The 19,966-nt window shown below is 45.0% G+C and overlaps 1 protein-coding gene across 1 annotated transcript in view; it reads right to left on the minus strand.

Annotated features, from left to right (window-relative positions):
- The window catches only part of casz1 (castor zinc finger 1), an 88,958-nt gene extending 70,462 nt beyond the window's left edge, over positions 1 to 18,496 (minus strand). The window contains exon 1 of the mRNA XM_084679659.1: positions 18,232 to 18,496. Coding sequence (XP_084535785.1) covers positions 18,232 to 18,280 — 49 coding nt within the window. The 5' untranslated portion in view covers positions 18,281 to 18,496. The remainder of the gene's footprint in view (positions 1 to 18,231) is intronic.
- Between the last annotated feature and the right edge of the window lie 1,470 nt (positions 18,497 to 19,966).

The following is a 19,966-nucleotide window of genomic DNA, read 5'->3' on the forward strand; positions in this document are numbered from 1 at the left end:
CTCTAACCTAGCGTCTCCAGAGTTAAACCCTCACAGCCTAACAGCCACACACACACACACAGGCCTGAACCAACACCAGTCCTCTTTGCTCCGTTGTGTGTGTCCCCCCCCCCCCCACCCGCCCCAGCGCCTAGCGAGGGTCTGAAGGGCCGTGTGGAGGGGGGAATAGGAACACCTTGAATAAACGGGGGTAGATTTGTAGCATTTGGCCCCTTCGCCAGTTCTTAATCGCTGAAAAACAATCTACCCAAGTGTCCACTGGCCAGCTCCTCGTAAAAAGCCTGTACTCACTGGCTGCGTACAATACAGGTCAGAGCTGTCCTGGTTCTCCATGTCCACTAAACCCTCCCTCTGCCCTCTCTACGTAGTCCCATTAACACCCGTAATTATCCAAATCCATCATTCTAGGGGTAAAGGAACACTGCCTCTTTAATTCAATTTAAAAGGATAAATTTCAGACTCACATTCACTTCAGGCTCGGACGCCCGCCCCGTTCTCCCCCCTGGCTTGGCTGGTTGCTATGGGTGGAGGCCCCCTGGGGTTAAGGCTGAGGGTAAAGGCTGGATGTGAGGCTGAGGGTTAAGGCTGGATGTGAGGCTGGATGTGAGGCTGAGGGTTAAGGCTGGATGTGAGGCTGGATGTGAGGCTGAGGGTTAAGGCTGGATGTGAGGCTGGATGTGAGGCTGAGGGTTAAGGCTGGATGTGAGGCTGGATGTGAGGCTGAGGGTTAAGACTGGATGTGAGGCTGGATGTGAGGCTGAGGGTTAAGGCTGGATGTGAGGCTGCTTGGCAGAGAGGGTCAGATCCACAGTGTTACTCCCTCAGCTGGTGGTGAGCAGCAGGTCTGGATCCTAGTCACACACACACACACACACACACACACACACACCATCGCTCACGCTAGCACGCAGACACATATCCCCTACACTTTCCCTCTCTCTCTACACTCACACACACACACACTCACTCACACGGGCCCCTCTCCCAGTACCAGCCATGCTCACCGGGGCTTGGCTAATCCTGTCACATCGGGCCAAGCAGGCCAGGCTGAGGGTTTAACAGCGGCGCACCTCCACACTTCCCCACCACCTCCTCTCCCTCCCTCCCTCCTCCACCACCCCTCCTCCACCTCCTCTCCCTCCTTCCCTCCTCCACCACCCCTCTTCCACCTCCTCTCCCTCCCTCCCTCCTCCACCACCCCTCCTCCACCTCCTCTCCCTCCCTCCTCCACCTCCTCTCCCTCCCTCCTCCACCACTCCTCCCTCCCTCCTCTCCTCACTTCCCAGGGTCGGGGTGGCCTGTTCAGGCATGCGAGCAGAGACTGTGGACAGTCCAATCCCCCCCCTTCCCTCTCCCTGCTCTCTCTTCCCCTCCCTCTCTGCCTATAGCTCCCGCTCCCATTCTCTCTGTCCATAGCTCTCTTCCCCTCTCTCTCAGTCTATAGCTCTCTTCCCCTCTCTCTCTCTGCCTGCCTATCTACCTATCCACCCTCCCTCTGTCTCTCCCCCCCCCCCCCCTGTTCTAAACAGACTAACAGCAGAGTTGATCCCAGAGCAGCCACTGCAGGAACACACTGATCACTGCTGCTTCACTCGAGCCAGAAAGGCCCCCAATAGCAGCAAGTGCAGCCCTGCGAGGGTCAGCCCTGCAGCCCTGTGAGGGTCAGCCCTGCAGCCCTACGAGGGTCAGCCCTGCAGTCCTGCGAGGGTCAGCCCTGCAGCCCTGCGAGGGTCAGCCCTGCGAGGGTCAGCCCTGCAGCCCTGCGAGGGTCAGCCCTGCAGCCCTGCGAGGGTCAGCCCTGCAGCCCTGCGAGGGTCAGCCCTGCAGCGGTCAGCCCTAAGAGGGTCAGCCCTGTGGGCTCATGCAAACGTTATATTTGAGTCTGGGGTATAAAAGTTCATCTATATCAAGATGGTGTCTGTGCTCATCATGTACCCTGACAGGATATTCCTGTGCAACACATCAAACGTTCGCAGGATCGAGTTACAACAATGTTTTACACATTTTAAAAATATCATCAAGTATTTCACCAGGGCGCTAGTGATGTGTGGTTTGGCAGGTGTGAGTTCATTCTAAAGCATGATGGACTGTTTCAAAGGAACACGACCAAGATGAGTAGTGTAGGCAAACACTGACACGAGGCCAAGCGGCCTGAGAACGTCCTCTAAACGCTATGGAGACAGCTTCGTTAATGTTGGCTCCCCCTTGTCTGATTATTCAGTGTGAGGGTAAATTGCCCCCATTTCCACAGTATACACATCATCCCACCCCCACCATGCCGCCTTTAAACACACACACACACACACACCCACAGACACACACACACACACACACCCACACCGCGTTCCCTTTAAATTTCCCAGACACTCATTGTTTGGCCATTTGAGACAGACTCTGGGAGAGTTTCAAATGATTTTAGCCATGATTTAATTTAGTTTGTTAAGGGGTGATGTCAGCACAATAGAGAAGCAGCCTTTAAATCCACCACATTCACCCAAAATGCCCAGATGAGATAATCAGTGGTGACGTCTACGAAAACACTTATTATATTTGCCCATCGCCTGGCTGAAGCTGTTTAAACTCATCAGCGTTATTCCCTTACTTTTCTCTGGGAAAGAAGGAAAAAAAACAAGCCCAACTTATAGTCAATACTGTCCTCCCCTTTAGAGAGCCAGAAAAACACGGCTGTAACAATAGATTAGTTTATCGCAGAGGATGAGAGAAAGGCTGTTATTGCTGCGTGACAACTCAATACTCGCTAGTAACACCCAATACTAATTTAACAAAACTAGTCATGGCTTTGAACTGCACGCACGCACGCCCTGATCTGATCCTGGCAGAACCAGTCCAGTGTCGTACCGATTCCAGAAAAATACAATCTGGTGTAAACCGGAATAACCAACCAGTCCTCTTCATCAGAACTAGTGCAACAGGCCATTTTTTTTACTTGCCAAGATGGCGGGAGGACAAGTTCTCTGTTCACCCATAAGCTTGTAATTCCCATAAAAGGCTTGAGCTCGACAACTCAGCAGAGGAGATAAGAAATGGATCAAGCTGAGCCGTTCTCATGGCTTCTTAGATGTTAAACCTGAGCTTCTTTTACACTCGGTGCACTGGCAGGCCACGTCAGCTTCGACTAGTGCTGAGGTATCCCACATGATTAGTGGTCTGGAGTGCAGGCAGGGAAGGCACAGGTACTCACCCTGTTGGCAGGGAAACCGAGGTGGGGTCCTGTGGCCATGGGCAACACCAGCCCTCCACACACGACAACACAGTGACCAGGGCTGTTTACCACGAGACCAAAGAGCCATCTAACTCACAGCTCCTGCTCTTACCGAGCCGTGGAGCTCAACCAGCTCCTCTGAGCCGTTTCTCACGACAAAACATCGGACAGAAAGTGTGAATTTGGTTCTTAGTGTTTGGCTGCAGTGTATGTTCCCTGGGCCTAGCTTGGGTCTAGCTGTGTATTCTGTAGTTACTAGGGGTGGAGTGAGGACGGTGTGTACCGTATTCTGTGGTTACTAGGGGTGGAGTGTGTGGTTACTAGGGGTGGAGTGTGAGGGGAGTATTCAGACAGCCTGCAGTAACTCACTGAGGCAGGATATCCTTCTGGACTATGAGCGGCCCTATGAGTGGCCTGCACCTGTTATTAAAGAGGCTAATCTAGCCAACGCGTCAATGTTTTAACACTTTTATTCCTCATTAATAAAAGAGTGCCCAGGGGGTGCCGCTACAGGTTGATTTAATTTAGTTTGTATTTTTAGGTTTTCTGTCTTTGCTAATTCAACAGTCTCCCCACACTCCATTAGTGTAAAAAAAACAAAAAACAAAACAAAAACCTTGTGAATTATTGACTTTATTAAAGAATTATAACTGAGCCTGAGTCTTCGCCTGCATGTGCATTTATATATATATTTTTCTATTTTCCTGTCAAAGGGATGCCCAGAGGCATGTGTCTTATGCATTAAATACAGGCTAGCATGTGCAAAGCCTTCTTTCGCTCAAATCATTGACATGACAGAGGATGTGTGGCTCATTGGCGTGTTGAGTTATTGAACTCCGCTCTGTGTTGGGAGCTTGCCTGCTCTGCTGGTGTTGGAGCGGTACTCTGACCTGTTGTCCAGGGATACCAAGAACCCTCAGGCTGAATCCCGTCGCTCAATACAACAACAGGAACGTCATCCGCTGCCCTGGCCTGGACTGGCGTTCCACCGCGCGTAAGGACGACGGTGAAACGAAAACGAGAGCTCGTCGTCTTGGGAGGAGGAGGATGAAGGGGAACAGAGGGGCCAGAACAGAGTGAGAGAGATTTTTGAGAAAGGAAATAAAAAACACTGAAATCCCCTTTGAGGATGTGTGCTGGGTTTGCTGTCCTCGCTTAGGAGTCCTCATGTGATGACGCTCCCTGGTCCATCACCATCCTGCTGAATGAAGGTTGCTGAGAAAAACAGAAAGATGCAAAGCTACACGGGAGAGGCGGAGAGGAAGGGGGGGGGGGGACTTAAAGGACGTGATTTATCTGGGCTTGATTGCGTGTTAATGGAGGTTATGTGTATTAAGTGGAATCTAATTGGAACAGACACTGGCAGTCTGACAGATCGACATGATGCAGATGGATTGACAGAGAGAGAGAGAGAGGGAGAGAGAGAGGGATAGAGAGGGAGAGGGGGAGGTTGAGGAGGGAGAGAAAATGGGAGGGAGAGAGAAAGAGAAAAGGGAGGGGAAGAAAAGAAAACAAACATACCAGAGGAGAGAGAGAGAGAGAGAGAGAGAGAGAGAGACAGAGAGAGAGAGAGAGAGTCCTACCTACAGTACAAACCAAACTGTAAAAAAGAAAATCCCGGACTTCCATCAGGGCTGTTGAAGCGCACTACATAAAGAGTCTGAAGGGTCTTGTGAACAGAAAGGACTAGAGAAGCACCCCCAAACAAGGACAAAGAGTTCCACGTCTCCCTGCCCACGAGGATGTGTGCTCCCCTCGTGTGAGAGCAGGGGACAGGGCACGTGTCCAGGACTGGGACTGACTGACTGACTGACAGCCCTGCTGGAGCCCTCTGCAACACAAGGCCCCAGTTGCCACAAACATTCACTTCTGCTTTATTGGAAACAAGGAAAAAATACCCTCTCCTAAAAAAAAAAAAGAAAAAAAGAAAAACCCATGTGAGGGTAGGCAGCTGCTGGAACATATCTCACCTCAGAAGAGAGCAACTGTGAGCTGGAACCCTTGGCTTGGCTTGACAGGTGACAACTGGTCTGAAGGCTCTCTGGTCTGAACGCTCTCTCTCCACCCAATCTGAGGCCATTTTCTGAGGGAACTGAACGGCCTCTTTAAATGTTACCAAAAAAAAAAAAAAAAAAAACTGGAGTAGAAAGCCCACCTGTTTAGGTCGAACAACTGGCCGAGCAACGTCTATAACTAGAAACTGCAGAGGACAGGAATACAGGACTTTATAGTTCACAGAAACAACACAACATACTTCAATCTGTTTCATTTGGTATGTGGATCTGATGCAAAGTGGACCTGTACCCAGGGCCCAATGACGTGGCCTGTTTAAGCCTCCAAGTAGGGCTGGCTGGATTGGCCTGAAATCCTGAAATGTCCCCAGAGTCGAACTGACAGTCAAACTGTCATTATTTAAATCTGGGTTGAAAATCTCGTCCTTGGGATGGGTCAGTCTCGACACTGGCTGGCCAAAATGAAGGACTCGGCCTGGGATGACAGATAATGTTAACTTAATGCTCACTGGAGTCTGTTCAAATAAAAAGAGATGAATTGAAGTAAAAGTACATACTTGTGGAGGGAGAGAGAGGTAGAGAGGGGGGGGGAGAGAGAGAGAGAGAGAGAGAGAGAGAGAGAGAGAGAGAGAGAGAGAGAGAGAGAGAGAGAAAGTGGCCATTGTTTCATGGTGGGTTACTGGATACAGCAGTACTTGAAACTTCACTCATCAACACAAAATGCTCAAATTGTTGTAGACATGATCCCGTCACAGGGCTGAGACAGTGGAGCTGCTCTGCCTGCCACTGATGTGATCCATGCTGACTGTTACACTAATGGCATTAATAAGGACTAAATTACTATTTTGAAACACTGAATGTTTATTCTCTTCATCTGGCTAACATTATCTTCTCACTCTTTCTACAAGAAAGAAAATATTGTGTGTATGTGGAATGCTGATGTTATTTTTGTAAAAAAAATAAAAATTCACCAAAAAATTAAAATAAACCTTCAAATGTTTCCTCTATTTCTTGCATTATGATTGAGATGTTACCTGATGGAGAACAGTCCAGCCAATCCAAAAGTCCCCAACCACAAGAATTATTTCTATAAATGTAGGTTTAAACTTTGTGCTAATGACTGCTGATCATACTCTAACATGAGCAGTTCCCTTGAGCAGCTCAATGGTGTGTTGCAATATACAATGCAAACAACCAATCACATTACAACATGGCCAACAGCTCTGAGTAATCAAAACGTACAACATTGTTATTCACATACTGTTTCTCCAACTTGTTTATTTAAAAAATAGGTGAGTTTGTGTAATTTCGGGCCACCAGACGGGTGCGTGTGCGCGCACTGATCATGTTTAGCTTCTAACATTGAAAAGAACGACACTCTCTGATCAAGGACATGAATTGCTCATTGATTTTTAGGGGGGCCAGCTTAACTATCCATTCCAATTGATTTTGAGCTTTGCAGGGTGGTTTTAATGCATCCTTGGTGTGTCATCACCGACGGCTGCTGGATCTGCCCTCAACGGGGAGGAATGCATGTGTGCACACAGCCTCGTCAGGAACACTGAAAACGCTTCTTTCTTCCTACCTCCGTTTCTGAGCTCACTCCCGGATATGTGAGTCGTAAAATCTACAATTGTACTTTACTCTGTTGTTGAAGAAAATGTGCCAGTATTCCACCTCACAAAACCTTACTCACCACTGATATGAGTGATACGTACACCTATACTTTAGACCTGGTGTACCTGAGGCCTTGGTAAATGATCTATTTTTGGATGAAAGTCGCGATATCCTCTGTTTTTATAACCAGATTACACCATGAGATTAGAGGCCAGGCCAATTGGGGTGAACAGAAAGTATTTTTAAGGTTTCATTTCCTCCACCACCACTAACCCCAACACCACCAATTCACCATGTACCCTAACACCACTTATTCACCGTGTTCAACACCAGAAATTTAGAGAAACCTGAATCCCCATGAGCACACAAACTAGCTAGCATATCATCAGAAACACGGCCAAGCTAAAACATGGGATATTTTAAACCAAGCCCATTCCTATCCAATTTCCTTCTAAGACCAGAAAACTGATGCTCACAAATTAGAATCCCATGACTTAGGTATGACAGGCACAGTCTCATAATTGATACCAACCAACGATTAACAATTCATATCAACGATTAATAATCAATGGTTCTGTGAGGTAAGAGATAATGTCAAAGCAATGTGATCCAAAAGCCAGCCTAAATGTCATCTGTCATGTAGAAAGTCGTTAAAAAAGGGGCTCGTTTTTCCTGTGCAGGGCTCTAGTTTCAGGGGAGAAGGATAGCCGTTCTCTAGCAAGGCGTTGCATTTACCTATGATATCATCTGCTTCTCAGCATGAGGCTCAATCGCTTCCCCTTTTCTCCCATTCACAGCTTTTCTCCAACCGAGAGCCTGTGTGGAAACTGTCTGCTATTCAGGGAAAAGAGGCTGAATAAAGCACACTTTACCCGTTCTTGTAAAAACCAGAAACACACAACCCAGCTTAATTAATGTTTTACAAGTACTTCTGTCTCCTTATTCAGGAGAAAACCCTCTATCAAAGCCAGCAGGTTCAGATTACGTACACTAATTGAAATTCTGAATTTCTGAGCCAGCTTCTTCTCTCTCTCTCTCTCTCTCTCTCTCTCTCTCTCTCTCTCTCTCTCTCTCTCCCTCTCTCTCTCTCTCTCTCTCTCTCTCTCTCCCTCTCTCTCTCTCTCTCTCTCTCTCCTTCCCTCAGCACACAATAAAGCCAGCGTTTTGTAGTCCACAAATGACACCAGATCATCAAAGTAATGTGAGCTTTTCTGTTTCTCTCTGTATTCTCATGTTCTGCTAGTGGGTTCATGACAGCTTAATAAAGCAGTAAATGCTTGGGGAAGCCTGCAAGCTTCTAAGTTACTGTGTGTTTCTGTGGCATTATGTGTGTGTTACTGTGTGCAAGTGTAAGTGTGTGGGTGTGTGTGTGTGTGTGTGCATGCCTGCATGTGTGTGTTCTATACTTCCATTAACAGTCTCATAGCAAACCCTTTCATCCAATCCCCACTGAAGATCCTTTTCAATGAACTAAAAAACATTATTAAACAAACATTTACCTGAACTAGAACCGTGCCAAAAATGTCTCCTGTTGTTTTACTGGTTTCCAAGCGCTAACAGTTAGGGTTGGGGCCTAACCAGTCAGTTTGACATCCCATCCCTGAGTGGATGTGGTCCCTGTGCAGATGAATCGAGCCTGTTGACAGCCCCTGGGTGGTTGTGTGTGAGTGTGTGAGTGTGAGTGTGTGAGTGTGTGTGTGGAGGGTAGACAGCCAAGGTGGTTGTGTGTGTGTGTGTGTGTGTGTGTGTGTGTGTGTGTGTGTGTGTGTGTGTGTGTGTGTGTGTGTGTGTGTGTGTGTGTGTGTGTGTGTGTGTGTGTGTGTGGAGGGTAGACAGCCAAGGTGGGTGTGTGTGTGTGTGTGTGTGTGGCGGGTAGACAGGCAAGGTGGTTGTGTGTGTGAGTGTGTGTGTGTGTGGAGGGTAGACAAGCAGGGTGGTTGTGTGTGTGTGTGTGTGTGTAGACAGGCTGTGTGAACAGCTGCAGCAGGGTCTGGGGTCAGGACACCATCCAGCAGAAGAGAGTAAAACCAAGCAGGAGACAGTAAACACACACACACACACACACACACAGTGATGACAGAGACAGAGTCTAACACCAGCGAGGATGTGACCTGACAATGATGACAACCAATGGTTCCTTCAGACCACACATGGGGAACACAGGCTCGCATGACGTCCATGTTCAGTATAACTCTCGTGTGTGGCTCCAAATGTATAACCCTCCTGTAATACTCCTGTGACAGTGAAAGCCACACTGACCTGTGACTTCGATGACGTCATCTGTCATCCAGATATGGAAAAAGCAGTCTCTTTGTGAGTTTATCTTCGTTATTTATCTACTGAGGTGTATTGATGTCAGGACAATTATATAAATAATTGGGTTACAATGGCACACAACCGCGTCATGGAAAAGTTTCAAACCCTTTGTTCCTGGTTACTCTCAGTATGAAAAAAATCTCTCTTTTATATTTACCTAAAGCCTCTCTCTTAACTTTATTAGTTTGTTCTGCTACCAAGGGGCTTTATCACTTGCCTTCTTTTCCCAAGGTCACTTTCTGCCGTGTCAGTTGGAATATTTGCTTATGGGACTTTTCAGGTCACTTCTATTATATTTTAATCAAATACTTTTTGATAAGGGATGTAAAAGTTCTATAAAACGAACATCATAAATGGAAGAGGTGTATGTGAAATAAGGACGAAAGATCAACGGCTGACGTTTCTTTATCTTTGGGTATTTGCAACTTGCTCACTCCCTTTTCCCACCCCACTCATTCCAACCAACCAACCCTCTCTCTCTCTCTCTCTCTCCCTCCCTCCCTCCCCCTCTCCCTCTCTCAACCTGTCTCCCTCTCTGATAAAATGTGGACCTGTGTGGACCTGGTTAGATTTACTCCGATGCCATCCCTGTGTGGGTAGGGAGCGTGTGAGCGAGCTCTTGTTTCATAGCCAAGTGCCTCCTCTGGTATCTCTCTAGCACTATAATCACTTAACAAAGACTTGGGCATTTGCACAAATTAAAACATCAATAATGCACAAGTGCTTTTTAGCATCAGCCATGGACGCCCCACATTGGGATGAAATACTCCCCCCCTCTTTCCTCCCCCAAAAAAATATTTTAAAAAAAGAGGAGAGGAGAAAATAAGTAGAATATGCTCAGTCTGGCGTGGAGAAAAACGAAAAGGGAAAACCAAGCATTATGGGATGTGTTTTGTATTTGTGGTCAGCATGGTGGAGGGGGGTGTTGCCAGGTGATGGGATGCGTAGATGTGGTGTGCGTTTGAGGTAGACGGGGTGTAAAGTAACTGGAGGGAGGGGGTCGGGGGTTCAGGGATGTTTTAGAGTTAATAGGCGACTAAGTGGTGGTGTTGGTGGTGGTACACGTATGTAAACCAGCCTGGATAGGCCACGCCCCCTGGCGTGGAGGCCTTACGTAATCAACATCACCGCTGCACGCCCCCGCGTTTACGACCTGTGGTCGCCATGGCGGCAAATGCCACGGCCCTCATCCCAGACGGCCTGTTGGCGCTGTCGCTACGGCTACGGCCGTCTCAGCCCGCTCCTTCATTTACAGACATGAAAACAACCAGACGTCTCCTAATAGACGGCATGGGACACTAAACACACACACACACACACACACAGACACACACACAGACACACACACACACACACACACACACACACACAGACACACACACAGACACACACACACACAGACACACACACACAGACACACACACACACACACACGTAGACTCGGCCCCTAGAATCAGTTGGATTGGAAAAGGCACTCTGGCACCTCTTGGAAGAGTGACTGTCGACACCAGCATACAGCGACATACAACAGGCAAAGCTAGCAAACAATAGGATGAAAGTATCACTGAACAGGATTATTCTTTTCCTTATTAAGATCTGCTTTTTTTTTTTTTTTTTTGTAAAACACGAATGCTTGAACACTATTTCGCATGTTTTTGGGGAGGTCTCTCATGCAGACTGGAAAGAAACATTTCCTCAAACGAAGGCAGTACAGCAGCACAGCTGAGGACAAGGAGAGCACACACTGTACTCACTCCTGCCTCAAACTGAAATTAAGGAATAAAATAGAAAATATATATATATGTTTTTTAGGCATTTGTAGGCATTATCAGACACTATCTCAGCTGCATCTCACAGCAGCCCCAAATAAAGAATAAAGACACCTATTCAGTCCTCTCTTTTACACTGTACAACTACAGAATGATTTTTTTAAACCCTTTTAAAACCTTACTTTCCTAAATGTCTCTTTTCTGCTTCTCTTTTCCCTCTCAGTTTGCCCGACAAACAATCCCCTTGTTAGCAAACTGTTAAGACAGCTGCTTGGTATACAAATTGCGCTCGACCAAGCGAATTTGTTTTGCTAGGGTGACCTGTTTAATCATCTCATTTTCTTTGGCGGACATTTATTCATCTGGTTTCCACGGTTACGGAGAACATTAAGGGGGGGCACAGTAATAAGGCTGGAGAGTCAAACAGGTAATAAAAAAATTAACGCCATTTTCCGACGGGCGAGGACAGTGGGTGAAATGAATCAGGGGAGGAGGGATAGGAACAGCCGAGGTGGAGGGCGGGGGCTTCAATATTGTCCAAACAATAAGCCCCTACTGGTTATGTTCCTCTGAACATCAGCTGGCACCATTGTGGACTTGACACTCAGCATACACCAGGAAGCTAAAGGCTGCCATGTTTTCTAGGCACGCTGAGATTACATATCAGGACAATTAAAAGTTACCTGATGATAGTTATTAACTTTGTTCCCTTTTATTTCTTCTTTTCCCCCCCCCCCCCAATGTTCTCTTCTGTGCTGTAGGATGGGGGGAGATGCCAATGTGTCCATAACACGCTGGCAACAACATGACGTTTATGAGGCCTGGTGAGAAATGTTTCATAGGGTTCTCAAGTCCTATCACGTTGTCTAATATCCTCCCAATAACAGCTGAGGAACACAAGATGGCATTTACTGCACACTTTCAGTTTCCACACAGGGACGAGAAAAAAAAAAAAAAAGATTCAAACAACTGACACGTCTTCAGAAAACAATAGTTCATAGCTGTTTCTTCCCTTTGAGACTGTGGAAAACAAATGACCACGCCACCATTGGACGGAACTACTTCCAGCCAAATATAGAAAATTCCAGTACAATAGGGAGAACAGGTGGTGAGGTCCCTTCAAAAGCCACGAGGCTTGAGAGCCGTGTAGCAGTGGAAGGCCTAATAAGGCTATAGCAGACACCAGAAAACAACCTACAGTTCAAATGGTTTCCTCCACTAAAGTCAGCTCGGGTTCGAAAACACCACAAACCCCCCAAAACTAAAATGACATTGAATTAGCAGAAGCATTGTAAAGTCGAATATTTCAGTTGACTGTTTCAGTTGATTTTATTGTTTGGATGCTTCGCAGTGAGAAGACAAACAATTATTTGAGCCATTACTCACTGCTCTCAAATAGATGCACATACATTCCTCACAAATACTTGTGAGGAGATGTAATTTCCAGAAACTGTGGCTTCCTTCTTTCAAACGTACTGCAGCTAATTGGACAGTGGTTCTGCTAACACAGAAACACATTTTTTCAGTCGAGCTGAACCTCCACACTTATTATGTCACCTGTCCCTTGCACTTAACTCATAAACAAACCAGATCCAAATCTTTCCTCTGCTGTTGTGGTGTACTGGCTGTTAGGGGGAGTCGGAAGGGGGGCGTAGGGGGTGGCTACAGGGGGGAATCAACACTGATGGCAAACAATATACCCCTGGAGTGGGGGTACATCAGCTGATGCTGCATCACACACACACAATTACACCATGACATATGCATGCAAAACACACACACACACACACACAGAGAGACACACACACACACACACACACAGAGACACACACACACTAGTCCACTGTGTCCGCCTGCTCGCCCTTCACCCCAAAGCAAAATCCCTAAGGATTGAACCCATGTCATACATAGCGGGAAGGAATCCCTAGAAGAGGACCCATCCAGATTAGAGTGCAGAGAAGCTCTGGCCACGGGACATGGCCAACTGTTGGCCTAACAGCCTCTTAACAGGTGTGGGCCGTGGTACCATGTAATCCTATCAAGTTACCAAGTTCAACAAAAAAATTCAGGCAAACTGCTAACTCCTGAGCCCCCTACTGCATCCCATCTCTCTCAGTTTCCATCTCTCTCTCTCTCTCTTTCTCTCTCTCTCTCTCTCTCTCTCTCTCTCTCTCTCTCCCCCTCTCTCTCTTTCCCTCCCCCTCTCTCTCTCCCTACTCCACTCTCTCCCTGTCTCTCTCCCTCCTCTCTCTCTCTCACTCTCTCTCTCTCTCTCTCGGTCTGTTGGCAGTGACAGACCTGAGCAGCTGGGTTTCAGATTTATCATGTACAGACAGTAATTATTGCTGGTGCTGCTTGCTACTGACCCAAGTGAATAGAATGTCACATGAAAACACACACAGAACCAGGGGAGCTGCCATGGAAGGGTGGTGGGGGGGCGGGGGCCGAAGAGAGGGAACAGACGGGGGTTATGGGGGGAGCGGTGTTTAAACGTCACTGTGTTGCTGTTTGCAGTCAATTACCAACGAGGACAGAGGTATTGGCTCTGGAGCGCAGGGGAGCAAACATTGCCTTCCTCCTACTGAGGTGACAGGGGGGGGGAGAGAGAGAGAGAGAGAGAGAGAGAGAGAGAGAGAGAGAGAGAGAGAGAGAGAGAGAGAGAGAAAGAGAGAGAGAGAGACAGAGAGGTGCAATGTTTCTTTTTTTTCTTTGTTATTTTTCCAAGCCAAAAGACAGAAGGGCCCTTGGAATCAGCGGGGTGAATCCCTGTGAACTAGCTGACGGAGAAGTGAAACTGATAAACAGAGATTTGACGAAACACCTCTCAAACTATCAACTTCAAAAGAAGTCGTGAAAAACCGGAACAATCCAGTTGACATGCATGGCAAACATCAAGAAGGCGCCTCATTTCCAGTGTGTTGTGGACCACCTGGAGAGGAGTCCTACAACAGGGCCGTCTCAGCCCCCCCCCCCCCCGCACCCCCCCCCCACACACCCCCAGTAACTGTTGCCAAGATAAGACGGTTGAGATTGTCTCCAAAGAGATAAACAATCAGGGTATTATCTACGTCAGTCACTATCCAGGTCCTTAAACTGTTTTCCCAAGCTTCTTCAACACACACACATACACACACATCTACGAAGGGGCCATGTCGCATACCGTAGCCTTGTCCATGCCCCTTTCCTCCCCTCTAACCTGTGCCGCGGGCGGGTCCCACCTCAAACACCCCCTGCCACATTTAAAAGGATTAGTCACCATATTTTGCGCAGGCTTAATCTCTCTTTCAAGCAGCCTAATAAGTGTGCTTCGATAAGCCAAGCATGCAAAATGCATTGGTGGCCAGCAGAGCCTACGTGCTGCCAGTCTGACACAGCCCAAGTCTCCGCTGTGCTAATTGCCTCTTCATTTTCCTCCTTTTCTCTCTTATATGCCATATCAACGAGGAGAGATTATTCTTCTCCCCTACTTTGCATGAAATTATAATTTCATATGTAAGATTGTGATCCAGAGGAACAGAGCAGTCACTGGGAGCCTTGGTCTCCACGCTGCACGGAGGAACACATGACAAGGCATATTCAGGTTTAGCTGTGAGACTGTTAGCAGGGAGACACTTTAATCACTGGTTAAATGTGCACAAAGTGGGTCTGCTTTTGTACTGTGTATATATAAATATTTTAAAAAGTTTCATTCTAAATTTCAGATTTTATTTAGTTATTATTATTGATCGAATTATTATTTGCACAATTGTTAATAGGATATAATAATCTATTATTGTTATTATTATTATTATTATTATTATTATTATTATTGTCTTTCCCCAAAAAACTAAAAAACAAATACAAAGCACAAATTAATTTTTCCGTTCCTGAAATAACAAACATACCATTAAGTGTGATGATAAAAAACCCTGGTGGATTTGGCCTAATAAAGGCAATAATGGCCCAAGGTGTAACCTGTTTATTATTCCACAGTACTTCCTCTCTGAGTATTAATTAGGCCATTACTCCAGATTGGTGACGGGGAGCCGTGAGGTTTTAATTAGGTGCTGGCCGCTGCATGAGAGCACCGGAGTGGAGAGAGGGGGAGGTGGAGGCATTTGGCCTGCTCCTGGCCTGCATCAAGTAGAGACTGGACTCTCTGACCACGCTAACAGAGGGTTCTGCTTTCCCATTCAGCTGGGGTTTATTTGACTGTTTGATCTCCGATGTTTTTCCTGCCTGCCGGTAAAAAAATAATATATATATTTAAACGGGGCAGTTGGTGTGATTTGGGTATTAAAGGGGGTCTGGGGGTCGCGGGGAGGGGGGTCTGGGGTTTTTTAAGGAAGGGGGGGGGGGGGGGCTGAGGTAATTATGGTGTTGGGTGGCTTGTGTATGATGACGAGGCACATGCTCAATCAGGCCTCAGCTGTTCCTCTACCTCTCTCTACTCCCCCCTTCTCTCTCTCTCTGTTCCTTGTCCCCCCCATCCCTCCTTCTATCCATCCATCCCTCCCTCCCTCTCTCTCTCCATCCATCTCTCCCTCTCTCTCTGCTAAAGCCAGGCATAACACAAACAGCTTTGCACAACATCAATCAAACCCTCGATCTAAGCGGACCATAAAACTACACAAACATATATACAGAACATTGCGATTAATTATTTCACACTTTTTGTCTCCATTTTTAACAAAGCCTCTTATGGTGCACATCGTATAATTCGATACAAATCCACCATCTTTTTTGATTATTTGATAAAAAGAACATGTTTTGAATTATTAAATGTAAGTGTTCCAAAATTAATTTTAAATGTAATTTTACATTAGAAACTGAGTTGTTATCTTTAAGAAAATTATATGAATACTTAAACACAAAAAAATGTGTACAAGATTTTGAGTACAATTTATGGAAATAGAAAATACATATTTGCAATGTACTTCTCAAGGAAACAAATGTATTCAAAAAACAAACAAGATATTTAAAAAAAGATGAAAAGTATATTTTTACTATAAATATGTCATTTTAATAACACAGAAATGTTTCTTGTTTTTTATTACTTGAATGTTTTGCTTTGGTTGACATGGCGATACTAATCACCTCATTGCTGAAAAGCACTCTTCCCTGACAAGGCTCTACAGAATACCCAGAGTCCCCCAGGAGAGATTGGCATAAAAGGGGTTAAAGACAATGGCTTGCATTTTTTCCTACAAACATCTCCCTGCTAAATTTATTTCAAAACTCCGTTAATCTGCGGTACACAACATTCCTATTAGCATAGCCCAGCCCCCTCATAAAAATTCCAGCTAGTTTAATTAAAAAATGTAAATTTACTGTCATCGGAGGAGCGAGAGAATTAGGACAGCAACAGCACTTTTTATTGCTTAAGACATCAAATTGATTTGGGTTATTGCAAAATTGTGATAAAAGGTTATTGACGGCTTCAGACCTAAGGTTGTTTTTCCCCCTCATTTCATCCTATTTTTGTGAAGGCCGTAAAAAGGTGGAGATGGCTGAGAAGGGTTAATGCGACAACTCACTGAGGGAGAAGGCAATCGCTGTTATGACTCATAAAAGAAAACACACAAAAATGTGGCCAAAAAACATAGTTGGAGCAGATGAAAAGTTGAGAATTAGGGTGTGTTTGAACTGTCAGCATAGTTGTTTACCATACTACTATTTGAGACTGTAATTCTGGACAGACAAGGTAGCACAGAGGGAAACATACAAGCTCTGTCTTCTACAAATTCTACAAATTGCCGAAATGAGTCCAATGCTTGATACTGAATTTAAAGTACTGACATATTTTGCCTCTTCCTCAAACATGCTGTTAATTCTGTATACCTGAGAAGGATAAAACATGAAGTAAACACGTTTATGCCGAGAGGAGATAGAGAGGAAGAGAAAGAGAAAGAAAAAATGAAATTAAGAGAGAGAGAGAGATGATTTCAAGTCAATGCAGAAACTCAACGCGTTACAAAACCATCATAACTGTGGTACTAAAAAACACGATGAAGTTTGAATCATCTTCAACTAAAGTAAATACATGCACATTTTGATTACGCATTAAGGCTGAACATGAAAATGCAGAGGGTCTTCTCCTGATGTAAAATACATTGTATTCTGTGTTTCAAACACATATGGGGTAGTTAAGAGTCACATTCAATGCGTCCATTGTGACACATGAAGAGTCATAAGATTGACTTTCTAAAAATACTAAAATTACTGTACACAATAAAAACATACCACCACACGCGTCAACACAGAAAGGAGAGTCAAGGACAGTCTATGTGAATTACAAAACCTGCATAACACAAATATTTACAATGAACTTCATAACTAGAAGGGGCACAGTCTCTTTCCTGATTTGTGGTGGATTTAGTAAAAATATTACTTTAAAAGCAAATAAGTTCAGAATAGTTTAAATTAAAGACTTAAATTCACAGGGGGAAAAAAACACACCCAAAAGTTTGTCCTCTAAAAAGAGTAAATTTGATAAGAAACGTGATCTTTTTTTAAACGTACATTTTTATGACTTTACGAAATGAAGTACAGCAAAAACATTTTTTTAACACCTCTGTATTAATTATCTCCAGGTGAATTATTGTTTATATTGTATTTCCCGCCATACTACAGGGTAACCCTTCTTGTTCAACGGCTTCCATGGCTATATTTACTAAATGGAACTAGCTGAAATAATGGGCCATCACTTGCTGGTCCCCCTGACGTGTGGAACAGCATAACGAACACAGCAGTTTGTTTGCATTATCCCCTTGGCAACAAACCCTTAGGCCATTCAAGGTACCCTAATGACATTGCACATACCTACGTGGGTTAAAACAATACCCATTTTTCTATGGCACAATACTTAAACTGATTCCCATAAATAGTGGCAGTTGTTTAACAAACATTAAAAAAAAACCTATACAACATAAAACACACCTGAATTGTATCTGCTTCTGATTCTAACTCAGATTTGTACTGGTTTCAGAAACAAGCTTTGACTCTGACAGGACAAAATGAAACTGGCTAAGTGAACTTTTTCTCATGAGCATGCAAGCGCGTAGCATTGTGAGCAGTGAGTACTACAGAACTAGGAGATCATATTTGATATTGCTTTCACCCTTGGGCACTGTCAAAGCGCTATAAATAAGGGTGTAGCACACTTCGGTATATGTCTACACAGCCTGCGCAGTTTAATCATCAACAACTTCCCTCTTCTGTCTGTATATTTAGTCAGTGATAAAGGCACACCTTTTAACTGTCAACTAATAAAACTGGTAGGTTTGAAAAAATAGGAATGAAGATGAGTACTCACCATATTCAGGGAAGTCGAAGTTAAATCCTCTAAGACATGTAACTTTCATAATATTACTCGACTCTGTTAGAAATTCATTCGAATGTTACGTCGGTTGAAGAGTAACTGAGCGGAACAGTAACTAGATAAAAAAGCTTCCTTCAATCATGCCCTAAACTCCTTGACATATAATCTGTCAATAGTTTGTTGCTGAGATAATGCCGGGTGCCACGAGTGAATTTGATTGGCAGTTGGGGCTGGGCCCCTCCTCCTTGTGGTTTGTTGGTGGTGGTGGGGTGGGGGGGGGGGGGTGAACGAATACGGAGCCTCCCCTTTAGCTTGCAGCCTCCCTCTCTCTCTCTCTCTCTCTCTCTCTCTCTCGCGCTCGCTCGTGTGCTCACTCCTTCTGGTTCGCTCCCATACACACGCACACACACATACACCGCGCTGGCTGGTCTGAACAGGCGGAGAGGAAACTACAGCAGAGAAGGAACCAGAGCTGTTTTTTTTCCTCCCCTTAGTGGGCTGGCCTTTTCCATCTCTGTGGTCTACTAGCCTTTCCACTCTCTGGGGGTGGAGCCTCTGGGGGCGGAGCCTGCCCTGGGGGCGGAGCCTGCCCTGGCTCTATTCAAATGAGAGGAGAGCAACATAAAAAATAAAAATAAAATAAAAAAAAGGTTTACTAAAAAATTAAAATAATAATTTCATATAAAATCTGCTTTTTAGGAATTATAGTTTTAGATTATGAATATGATCTAATATCTTATTTTTTGGGATGAGTAATGTTATTTGTAAATTTACAATTGTTACAGAGCACTTATTCTGTCAGTTAAGGAAGTATTTCCATCATAAACAAGTTACCTGTTTTGTGTGTTTGTATCATGTGACTTGAAACGGGGCACGGTTTCATGAACAATGGGAAGAGGATTCAAACTGACATGTTTTAACTTAACATCTAACTGCTTAGATCCTTACAGGAAGACATAACCTATATTGACCAGAACACAATGATACTCTACAGTGTGTGTAACTTGAGCCAGCACTGTTGTTTTAAAATCCCAGATAAAGAATGACTTGTACAGTGACTCGATAAAAACATGCCACTCTTCCTGCAATTTTAGCCGTCTACTCTTTCTCTTTCTCTCTTCTTCTTTACTTATACATTTACTTCTTTCCCTTCCATCGCTCCATCACCCCAACTCTCCAACTCCCTCCCTCCTCATCTCGCTATCAGTTTTCACTGTAATTTCAGGTGAAATAATAAGCAACCGTTACCAGGTGACAATGAATACTTAATAAGACAAACCCCTTATTTGCCTGGCAGTTTCTTCCGCAGTCGGATGCAAAGTGCCAGCAGAACTTGAGCTGGTAATGCCCATATTAGCATAGGACTTCACATTTATACAGCGTCTCACCCCTGACTGTACATTGACTTTGTAAACCACCAAAACAATAACCTACGACTTTACAACACATACTTGTTTTTACTTGTAAAGAACAATTAAGTGTTCTGTGCAGACAAGCACACAGTTGCTGTTTTTGAAAAGGAGAAATGTGCTAAGTTATGGTTATGAACCATATAACTCTGAGCTGCAAGCTATTTCAGTTCCTGATTGCTAGCTGCAAAGTCCAAAGTATGTACATAAAACAGGTTCTGGTTGATTCTGTGATCGAGATGAGTCATCCTAGTTAATAATGGAGAAAATACCTCCTCCTTTCAGAGCACATAAAGGGAGAAAAAAAACCTGTCCTAGCT

Source organism: Hypomesus nipponensis, chromosome 18 (assembly GCF_054491055.1).
Source record: "Hypomesus nipponensis isolate SF chromosome 18, ASM5449105v1, whole genome shotgun sequence".
Lineage (NCBI taxonomy): Eukaryota > Metazoa > Chordata > Actinopteri > Osmeriformes > Osmeridae > Hypomesus > Hypomesus nipponensis.